The sequence below is a fragment of the Heloderma suspectum genome, chromosome 14 (assembly GCF_057233095.1).
Source record: "Heloderma suspectum isolate Gila_16-S chromosome 14, 16-S_ref, whole genome shotgun sequence".
In the NCBI taxonomy this organism is placed as follows: domain Eukaryota; kingdom Metazoa; phylum Chordata; class Lepidosauria; order Squamata; family Helodermatidae; genus Heloderma; species Heloderma suspectum.
Genome location: NC_139471.1, coordinates 25,855,220 through 25,866,329, shown reverse-complemented (window position 1 = coordinate 25,866,329; position 11,110 = coordinate 25,855,220). Strand labels below are relative to the sequence as shown.

Sequence of the window (11,110 nt, the reverse complement as noted above, 5' to 3'; positions counted from 1 at the left end):
TCATGACTTTACAATATTGAACTTTATATTCAACCTTTTCTCGCCTTCAGTGGATTTCGGTTGGCACTCATCCAAATGCTGATAACCTCACTTTCCCTAAGGCAAATTTATCTCTTACTACTTGATTCAGACACCACCCGGGGTCTCTTGCCCCTGTGGTCCTTTGACAGTAACACATTTACACATTTACACTTCGGTAACTAAGGGGGATTCTTTCCGCACCAATTCAACCAACCATCAATGTAGGCGAATTGATCCCATTGCCCATTTTTTACAACAATAACGTGCACTTTTCTAATTGTGGCCTCATTAAAGGAGCCGATATCTGGCCAGTTGACTCCAAATGATGGCCATTCCAATTGACAGAGTGTAACCAGCTTGCCTTTCCACAGCTTAGTGCCATAATTATCTTTGACTTTACTAAAGTTCTTTAGCATGCATCCCAAGGGAGTGGTAGAGCTTTCTAAATGGGAGCTACCCGACCCCATTGTGCCTACCTCTATTTGAAACCATACATGGAGCCTGACAAACCTCCGACGCTTACACAGAGTCTGACAAACCTCAGATGCTCCGAAGGCAACTCCAACAGAAAGACAGAAGGGAAATACTTACTGTGCCCAGTACCCTAGTGCCGTCTCTTCAGACCCGTTCAGCCTGGTTGACTCAATCAATGGAGTCCACGCCTTTAACCTCCTGGGTGTCCCGACCCCCGTTCTCTGGTGCCGTGGCAGACCTCAAAGGCGGTCCGGCGCACCCCACAGGCACCTTCGCCGGTTCTGTCGTTTGACCCCAGGGTGGTCCAAGGGACTCCTGAATAGCTCGCCAATTTGTTGCACAAAATGCTAGTGTCGCCCCCTGGAGGCTAGTCCAATTTGCCCCAAAGAGGAGAGTCAACTGCAGACTGGGTCCAACTTGATTTTATTGTTTGCAAACAGTTCGACAAAGGAGCTCACGCTCAAAAGCAGAGTCGACCCTGGGCAACCCCTGCGTTACAGTTTTATCACCTCAGCTTGCATTCCTCAGCCAGCGTGTCACTTTGATTGGTTGCTAGCAGTTTGCTTGGCAACCTTATCTTAGGGTTACTGTCTGCTCATTCCAGGCATGCGCAGCTCTTACAATACTACGTGCTGCTTAAGACACATACAATGGCTTTTAGGTTACATTTTTACTACACCCCTTCCTTCGGAACAGATCGATGTGGTTTCGGGGGGCCAGTGGACCCGCTCCCCCTGCCACTCGCCTCGAGCTGGACCGTCCACTGCCCCTGCAGGGCCAACCCCGCCCCCATCGCTGCCTGGAGGAGGAGGGGCTGAGCAAGGAGGGCGCGCAGGTTGGGGGTGGGATGAAAGCGGCAGCGAAACCCTGTGCGGGAGACCTCAGCCGGGGGGAAGGGCCCTCCCCCGCCCAGCTCCCCAGCCTCCTCCTGGGCGGAGCGGAGCGCCCGCCCGCCAGCCCGGGGACCCACCGGCTCTTCAGGTCTCGGGGCCCTTCATGCCATGCAGAGCGAGGTTCGTCGATGCGGTCCGGTTCTCCAGGACTCCGAAAAGGAGGGAGCACCGCAGCCCGGGCTGAGAGTCGGCAAGATTCACAGGCATGGGCCTGAGGGGGGACTGCAGCGCCGGAACGCCACGGCCCTCCATGGCGCGTGCGCAGCTCCCAGCAGCGGGGCGCCCCGGGGATCGTCACCCTCGCTTTGGCGTGCACGTGTGAAATGGCCCGAGCGCGTCGGGGCACACGGCCTCAGGCGCTGGGGCCGCGCCGCACCGCCAGGCTCGCCAGCCCTGCAGTGAGCTGCCAGCGCAGTCGCGGCTCCCTCCGCGCGCTCCGGAGGATCCGGGAGCAGCACAGTGCCTCTGCGCGTGGCCTGCCAAGAGCACGCTCGGCTGAAGGCCCCCGCTGTGGCCAGCCTTTCCCAAACCCTGGCAGGAGAAGCTGCTGACGGGCCCGGCCCGTGCTTCTGAGATGTTTGGCTTACTCACCGAGGCCTTTTCTGCAGGGCGACCCCCCGGTCTCCTTTTCCATCGTTGCTGAGGAAGAATTCTGTGAAACGCAAAAGCTGGCTCACGCGTTTGAGATTTGTAGTGGGGGCTAATAAGGCTAGTAGGCTGAGGCTCATCAAGGTCGTTTTGCCATGGAGAGGGAAAGCAGCCCACACCCTCCCCTTCACGTCCGAGCCTGTCCTGAGGCATCCTAAAGCAGAAGGGGAGCCAGAAGCCCAACGGTGTGGGAAGCATCTCGGCAAGCCATCCAAAGATGGCAGCTGCGCCTATGATGCATGCTTACATGTCCTCTTGGGCTCTGCCTTGATATGAAGCAGCATGGCGCCCGCGGGCACCCTCGCAGGGGCCCCCAACGTGGGGCCCGCGGGCACCCGCGAATGGGCCCCCAACGTGGTGCCCGCGGGCGCCCACAGCTGATTTCCCAACATGGCGCCGGTGGGCACCCGCGGCTGATTCCCCAACATGGCGCCCGCTTGAATGTTGATGCATTCACCCTGACATTTCAGTATAAGCTAGTTGAAAGAAATACCCAACTGCTGGAAATACCGCTGAAAATCCGAAGAAATAAAATTCCCTTTGTATAGGAATGGAGGGGCACAGATCTGATGAGCTTATTATAACTGCAATTGACATTTTGTGGTGCTCGGAGGATGTGTCAATGCAGGCTAAGTACTGTTGCAGAACCCAGAGTCAGAGAGACCACGGAGTGAAGGAAAAAGAGATTCTTTATTTAACGCGCGGGCTTAAGGCTGGAATCATTTCCAAAGAGCCAGAAGCCCCGATTTACATTAGCACATTGGTTTTATAGACATTGTGACACATATGAAACGGCTCCTCCTTTCCCTCCCGCATGGGGTTGCGGTCCTCAACATTTCTTCTCTTAGCACTATTGTTTATAATACAAGAACTGGGTTATAGGGTAGCCATGATAAGGAGAGAACAGAAGAGAACAGCAGAGAACAAGATATACACTTGTATGACCTTTGACAAGATAAGGAATTCCTGTGTCTCATCAGCTTCCAACAATATATTTAAGGGAGAAAGAGCTCAGCAAGACATGAAGCATGAGACTGTATGAGGCTACTTAGTCTGACCCCCGATATGGCTGCTACATTCCCCCCTTAAATGCATAATTTCATTACAATTATAGCATTTTTGATAACCATACAAAGCTTTTTGTGACATACATATTACTTAGCCTCTTGATGGGCTATTAGAGCGTAGAGGGCAGCAGTTTTACTAGCTGAGACATAAAACAGATTGGTTAAACAGCGCATAAGACAAGGAACGCAGAGACATAACAGTATCTTTATGAACAACACTGGTAGAATTAGGATGAACAATGCTTTCAAGCCAGCTAAGATCTAGAAGCTAAGGGGTTAACTAATTGAGCTAATTGTTTTGTTAGCTACTATATTGTGCAGCTTGTTGATCTGTTCATCTACAGCATTGCCATTATCAGTTAAATTAAAATAACAGAGCTTTTGGTGTGTCTCACAACTTAAATGATGAAGAAGGAAGAGGTAATCTATACCAGCTCTATTTTCTAGAACTGCACCTCTTAGTTCACGCAACTCTTTATTTAACAATGACAATGCTCGTGAGGTGGCATTTATACTTTTGGCTAAGCTGCAAGCTAACCGGTTGATTTCTAGACTATTAGCCAAGGCTAAACCTGGAACCCTAACTAGTGACATTGCTAAGGCCAATTTTTCTGAGTCAGAATATAACTGCACATGACTATTACAATTTTTTAGTTAGTTGGAGTGCTCGAGGCTGCCGTTGATGGATTTTCTCGGGCTACAGGGGAAGAATTGGCACCAGTTCAATTGGCGGCTGAGGCAACATGGGTGGTTATTAGACAAGTTGGCAGGAATGAATGACCAAGTGCGGGAACTACATGTCTAAAACTATCTATGAGGCAAAAGCATGTGGGCATCATTAAAAGATATGTTTTGAATTTTATTACAGTGGAAGGGGGCCAAGGATAGCTTTATATTTTCTGGAAAAAATTTTGACAATTAAGCATTCGTGCACACGTAGCATTTGTTTCAGCAATGATGGGGGTGCGTAGAGTGAACTCTGTAGGGGGTAGGATTTTTGCAACCACGCCCCAATTAGCATTTTGGGAATAAGTTAAACTTACACCATAAACTCTTAATATGGTATCTTTTTTGAATTTTCCCAGGATGTCTACAGACAGGTATTAGGCAAGAGCTAATAAGCCTGTTTGCAGGTATATCTCTTGGCAAACAAAAATGTTTTACTCTCGTGATGTTAGCCAGGTGAAGCCAGTAATTATCAGCAAATCACTGGGACAAACTACTCCTTCCAGGGGCAGACCCCCCTTTTTGCACCTTATTAAGGAAACACAATGCAACACTACTAACACTACAACACGCATGTTTGATCTTCTTTGGGATCTGACCATACGCCGGGCAGCTATTCACCTGGCAAGCTGCAGTAGGGTCTAGTCCCCTTCTTCAATTCTCCAGTTGCAGGTCTGACCGTACGCAGGGGGACAGTCTCCCGGTGTGTCCACAGTAAGGTCTAGCCTGAGTCTTCTTACTGCTTTTTCAGAATGATTTTTAAAGGATTTTCAGGATTTCTGTTTACAGTCTACTCTCCCCCTCTCGCTCTCTTGACTCGTGTCCAATGTATCCAGGGTTTAACTCCAGCTGCTTTCATAGCTGTGGGGGTGGAAAGTATGACAGTTTTTAGTCCTCTCCATCTGGGAGTCAAAGGGTTATTTTTCCCTCTTTAACTCATACTTTAACTCTTGGTTGGAAAGGATGAGCTTCTGTGATGGGAATGGCTTATTTTTTTAAGACAAAGCGAAGCTGGGCTTGAAGAACTTTGCTCAGTGTTTGAACTTCTTGTTTAAGGCTAACATTTGCTTGCTTTTGATGCTGCTCCAGTGTCAATTATGAAGTCAATGTCACGGCCCCTCACAGTCAATGTCACGGCCCCTCTCAAGCTGTCTCCCTCTTCACCCATTCTGGCCGCTTTGGTTTTCTCCTTTGTGTATTTGATTTATTTTATTTGGGCATTCATGCCACTAATGTCCATCTTGTCCACACTGGGCACACTGTGTTTTTTTTTAAGAATCTTCTGCCTCTGCCGGGTCTTCTTCTTTTCTTCTTTCATCCACGTCTTCTTGGGCCTCTGGGTTGAGGGAGGTGTACTGGCGATAGGCATTTGAAAGACGCTCCAAGTACGCTCTGGGGCCTCGGTGGCACCTTGCAGCACTTTAGCCACTTTGGTCATATTAACTGACTTCTTCATACCTGCTTTCATGGCTTCTAACAGCAGGGTTTGATACTGGGTGAGGCGCTCTAGCCCCACTTGTGTTTTGGGATTCCAGCGAGGGGGGGATTTACTTACAAGGAGACTTTATTGGGTAACTTACAGCACACAGGCGTACTTAATGGCTGGATCAGACAGCTTCTCTGAACCACGAGCTATTGGGCTAAATGGGTTTTTATACCATATATGTTACCCATGAGGCAGCACAACACTAGCAAGCATTTTCAGCATAGGCTAGAAGTGTTTGGTTCTCAGGCACAGCTTCCTGTAAACAACTTCGCTTCCCAAGGTGCTTGATAACACTTTTATTTATTAGTATGGGAAGACAAATTTTTTCTCTTTCTTTTGCTTTCTTTTTCTTTGCTGATCTGCCTGTATTGCAGAACATGTTTCAAACTTTTTACACAAAACTTTCTGATCCATGCACCAGCCTTGTTTCTTTATTTGTCTTTTTCAAGTTAAACTCACTTACTTAAACCTTTCTGCCTTACACTAGTCCCAATGACACACATTTGGGATAGGGTCTTCTTTTCCTTCTAGTTACATTTTCTTTATTTTAAAGAACTATTACATTATTGTGGCTACTTTATCCCAGGTAATAAGCTCCAGGCACAATTAGCTGCTTTTAATTTACCCTGGGGGCAACTGTGGCCACGCTTCTTTTTTATAAATGTTTTTTTTTTTTGCCTCTTGCCTTTTCTTTCTTCTTTTTTTCTCTCTGTCTTCTACTTTCTCTATTCTTTTTTTCTTACTTGCTTTTGTCTTTTCTCTACTTGACTTTGTCTTTTCTCCTTGTCATCCATTGGGAACCACACTTAGTATCATTTGGAGTTGCAACTAACACTAATCTGCAAATATCACATATATTTTATGATATTTAAGAAATCATAAAATATACACAACAAACTTTTTCTGCAATTTAACACAATGAATGGAAAACACTTTTTGCATGGTAAGGCATGATGGAGCAGATCCAGCAATCATACTGCTCTTCTGGCTGAAAGCTCAGGGCCCATCAAAATCAAGGGACGGGCATACCCACACACGCAAAGAGTTCTAGGTCACCATTTTTGCATTGGCAACTCTACGCTGCATGAGTTCTGGCAGAAGGAAATCTAAAAGTCACAGATCAAACTCAGCCTGCTGTACACTGAGCTGACTACAAACACAGACACACGGTCCACAGCGATGAGAGTTCAAGTTTATCAAAAGCTTTACAGCACTGTTCATGGCAAGTCTTTGACAATTTAAAATTTTAGTCCATGTGCAGAGTGTCTCTAAAAAGCCCAGACAATGATGGAGGCAAACAGAGAAGGCTCTGGGCAATGAAGATGCGATGTTTCCAGCAAAGGCTCTCCACTTTTGCATCAGTTTAAAAAGGGAAAGTGTGGCCCTACACCCCTTCTGACAGACAAGGGCCTTTAACGTTTTAGCAAGGCCTTTGTCTAAACAGAGCGGCACAGCTCAGCTCTCTAGCCGTGACGCTTTAACTTGGGCAACTCCTCTGTAAATTTTATTTTACTTCTGTCAGGTTCTCTCACAGACATTTTAAAAACTTACTCTTTTTTTTTTTTTTAACCTGGTACACGAAAGCACTGAAACACTGAGTGCTGAAACTCAGGACGCTGGGGGGTGATGGGCATCGCCTTATACTTGCATTTTTCAAGCAGCCATTAATTTTCGGGGAGGCGGTGGGGTGATTTGCAGGACTTCAAAGGCAAGCTTCTCAGTTTGTCTGTATTTGTAAATCCCAAGCTTAAAACAGGACACGATGAGGTACAGGGCAACAATTAACTCTTTGCTTTGGCAGGGGCAACAAATAACTCGGGTCAGCTTTCTTCGCTGGGGTCTCAAACAGGAAAACAGTCTTAATTTAAAGTTGTAACATCACTGACAGCGTCAGCCAGCCAGCTACACAGATCTCATTGTTTTTTAAGACAGTTGCTCCAGTATCTTCTTTTCTTCTCAATCAGGTTGGGTCTCCCAGCTTACACAGTTTATTGCAGCTTCCAGGAGCATGGCAGTAGCGTGATTTTGGCTTGGCTAGGAACATGCTGTCTGGTTTCTCGGTCTCTTTAGCACATACACTTAGGCAGTGTAATACTGGACACTCGAATCAGTGAGATTTCTTCATTGCAGGGAATCCCACGGCAAAAGCTTAATGGTTACGCTCTTCAGAAATCATATAGCTGATGGTCAGTAGCTACAGGCTCTATGCAATTTTAACACAGTTCAAAGCTAAACACGGTTACCTTGACAGAGATCTTCAACATGGTCTTTCCGCTTCATTCTGCTTTGGGACAGTCTTATGGCACACTTTTCACTCGAAGAGGGGTCTAGCCTGTGCTCTGGGGCTGATTCTTCACCTTTATTTTCTATTTTGCCTTCATCTTCTGGGTCTTCATTTTCAGTTTCCATTTCTTAGGGATTTCATCTCAATTAGGCGAGGTGATGATGTTGCACAACTCAGAACGTTGTGGGCAATTTTCCTGCCCCCCCTCTCTCGGCGCGCTAGGCTAACAGCTACTTCTTCGGCCTTACACTCTCACGCTCCCACGCTTTGTTAAAAGCCAGACTGTCCTGCAACATTTTTCTAATTAACAGCCTCAGATCTTGTTTTTTTTTTCCTCTCAGCTCGACCTTGAGCTTTTTGCTGTTTTCTCTCTCTATTCTGAATCTTTAAAAAAAACCTTTTTCCTTCTTTGTTTGACATACATCTCAAGGGGGTGCAAGGTTTGCTTCCCCCACCACCCATAGCCTCCCTCCTAAATTGAAGACAGACACAATTAGGGAATGGGAATTGGTCAGTGAGTAAGGGGTCTCACTGGCCGACACAAGAGGATTTTTCATACCACGCACTTTGCTACTGGCCTGGGCACCCGGACGGTCAACGGTATGCTTCAGAAACCGCAGTAGCCACTCACACAATCATCAATCTCTCCACTACATCCATATGTCCCTGCCACCCACCTTTCCCACTTTTTACCAGAGCGGAAAACGGCTTCCCCAGCTTCCTCAGCTTCCTACTGAGTACTGGCGTGCTGGGTACTGGCGCCCACTCGGGGGTGTGATCAGGCCCCCCTTCTACCCGCAAGGAGTAGGTTCTTTTGTATACGTATACCACCAACACTGACCTTCTTCATGAGGCGGGGCCCTCTTTTTTTCTGCCCAGTGGCCTTTCTCCCTAAAGGCAGGGCCCTCTTTTTCCCATATACTTGCCTTTCTCCTGAAGGCTTCCAATGTGGGTTTCAACTCAGTTGCAGCTGCGATACAGGCAGGGCTCAAGTTCCTTCCTCCGCTTCCCAAGGTTCTCTTGCCGCTCGCTGCCGTTTGGGCGATCCCGGTGCAGGCTTTCCCCCATTCCCTCGACAAAAAGGTCGGTGGCGCCAAGAAAGGGAGGCATGCGCCGAGCTCGTCTTCCCGGTGCGGCGATCAAGAGCAGGCAACTGCCACCTGTCTGGCTCAGAGCCTGCCACATCCGAGTCACGGCACCATTTATGTTGCAGAACCCAGAGTCAGAGAGACCACGGAGTGAAGGAAAAAGGGATTCTTTATTTAACGCGCGGGCTTAAGGCTGGAATCATTTCCAAAGAGCCAGAAGCCCCGAAATACATCAGCACATTGGTTTTATAGACATTGTGACACATATGAAACGGCTCCTCCTTTCCCTCCCGCGTGGGGTTGCAGTCCTCAACATTTCTTCTCCTAGCACCATTGTTTATAATACAAGAACTGGGTTATAGGGTAGCCATGATAAGGAGAGAACAGAAGAGAACAGCAGAGAACAAGATATACAACTGTATGACCTTTGACAAGATAAGGAATTCCTGTGTCTCATCAGCTTACAACAATATATTCAAGGGAGAAAGAGCTCAGCAAGACATGAAGCATGCGACTGTATGAGGCTACTTAGTCTGACCCCCGATATGGCTGCTACAGTACATCAGCCCATAATGTTGGCGCTGCATTTGGGGCATATACCGAGAGTTCGGAGAGAAGGATATCAGCCTTTTCCATTGTCCCTTTCAGGCTGTTACGCCCCGTGAACTCCGGCCGCAGCAGCCTCTCTCCTCCGCGGAGCTCATGGAGCGCGCGCGGCCCTCTAAGCTGGGCCAGCAAGGCGTGGCTATGCAGACGAAGGGGCGGGGATCGCGGGGCGGGGCTGCCCGCGGCTGGGGGAGGCTCGCGCTCTCCTGCGTGGCCCGACCCTCCCCACGCCGCACGCGCTCCGGGTGGGATCCCCAAGGCAAGCGGCGCCCTCCTCGCGGGGCTCCGGCGCTGCGGGGGGTTGCGCAGCGGGGCCGCCTGCGCCGCCTCCTCCTCGCTGCCACTCCCGGTGCCCGCAACAGGGCATCTCGCGCGGCGGGGCGAGGCGCGCCGGGCTGGCGCCCCAGCTGCGCGCGCAGGGCGTGTGCCAGGAGCCTCTGCACCGTGGGGGCTCCGCGGGCGCGGGGGCTGCAGCGGCTCCCGGCGGGACGCAGGCCGAGCCCCTCCTGCGGAGCGGCGCCTCCCACCCGGGGCTTCGCGCCTGGCAGGCGACGGCGCCGCCTCGCGCCCCGGCCGCCTCGTGTGCCCCGTCCCCGCGGCGCGAGCGCCTCCCTGCCGCCGGCCCGTCGCGGGTGGAGGGCGGCGGGGCGCCGGCCTCGAGGGCGCCGCTCCGGGTGCCTGGCTCCGGGGCCCGCCCTGCCCACGCAGCCCGCTCTCCGCCGAGCGTCCTCCCAGGGACGTCTCCTTCCTGTCTCTTGGGTAGCTAATTGCGCAACGAGCCTTGTCCATCGCCAGGCGGCGCCAGGCGACCCAAGCCAGCCCCTGTGGGGGCCAGTGGCAGCCCCCCTGGCCGGCTCCCTGCCTTCAAGCCTTCGCGAAGCCCTTCCCGCGCCTCAGGCTTTGAAGATTGGTTGGGGAATGGGTAGATCTGGGGCGAGTCTGTTCGGGAGGGGGGGATCTGATGGGATTGTGGCGTGAGCCAGAGAACGGGGGGGGGGGTCTTTGTTTTTTGGGTAGGAGAAGAATGGAGAGGTAAAGATAGAGTTGGGAATTTGTTTTCATTTTCTAAATCCACGGAGGGGTATGTGGGGTAGTGGTGAAATGGCCTTGCTTCCCCAGGGCCTGACCACCCCGTGAATGTGATGCCGAACTTGTCTCTGAATCGTGTGCTTGGGATTCATATTCTCTCTCTCTCTTTTCAAACTAGCAGCAGCCTTTTTTCTGCAGCATGGAGAGATCCAGATCAGGAATGCAGTGTGTGTGGGGGGGGGGTCACCATTTCCTCCTGCACTGTTTTCCCCACTGAAAATTGCTCCATAAAGTTGCTGATTGCAGCTTCTGGGGCAGGTGGGTTTTTCACTGGGAAAGGATTAAGCCCCCTTTCCCCCCATACCGCGGTCCTGACCTGGATCCCACCCTTCATGGGCGCTCTTAGCGCTCTGTTGTTTTTTAAGAGCATGAGAATTCCAGCCACGTGGGATGCAAAGACGTGTTGAGCATCATGAAATGCTTGAACGGGGGGGGGGGCAGGGGGATGCCCAAAGGTTGCCAGGTGCCATTCGTCTGGGCTCCGCCCAGGGCTTTTCCTCTGGGGCCTGCAAGGTAATGGATTTCTCAAGGGTGGAGCTGGCGCTGTCCTCCCTGCAAGACGTCCCATGATGAAGGCCCTGTTGTTGCGGGCTGCATCATGGAGCTGGGAGATAAGGTGTGTGACAGGGCCCTTCCTCAGCCCTTCCAGTGGGGTGGCGGTTAGGGCAGCCCCTCCCTGCGCCTGGCTGTGCAGCGAGCACAAAGGAGGCTGCTTGGAGGCCAGGCCT

At 50.6% G+C, this 11,110-nt stretch overlaps 1 protein-coding gene across 1 annotated transcript; it reads right to left on the bottom strand.

Moving 5' to 3' along the window:
• Positions 1-2,706: 2,706 nt before the first annotated feature.
• Positions 2,707-10,082, bottom strand: LOC146335864 (uncharacterized). Its single transcript, XM_084820785.1, has 2 exons — positions 9,288-10,082; positions 2,707-4,690 (listed from the first exon to the last, which is right to left on the bottom strand). The coding sequence occupies exons 1-2, from the start codon at positions 10,080-10,082 to the stop codon at positions 4,685-4,687; spliced, it is 801 nt and encodes a 266-aa protein (XP_084676911.1). The 3' UTR covers positions 2,707-4,684.
• Between the last annotated feature and the right edge of the window lie 1,028 nt (positions 10,083-11,110).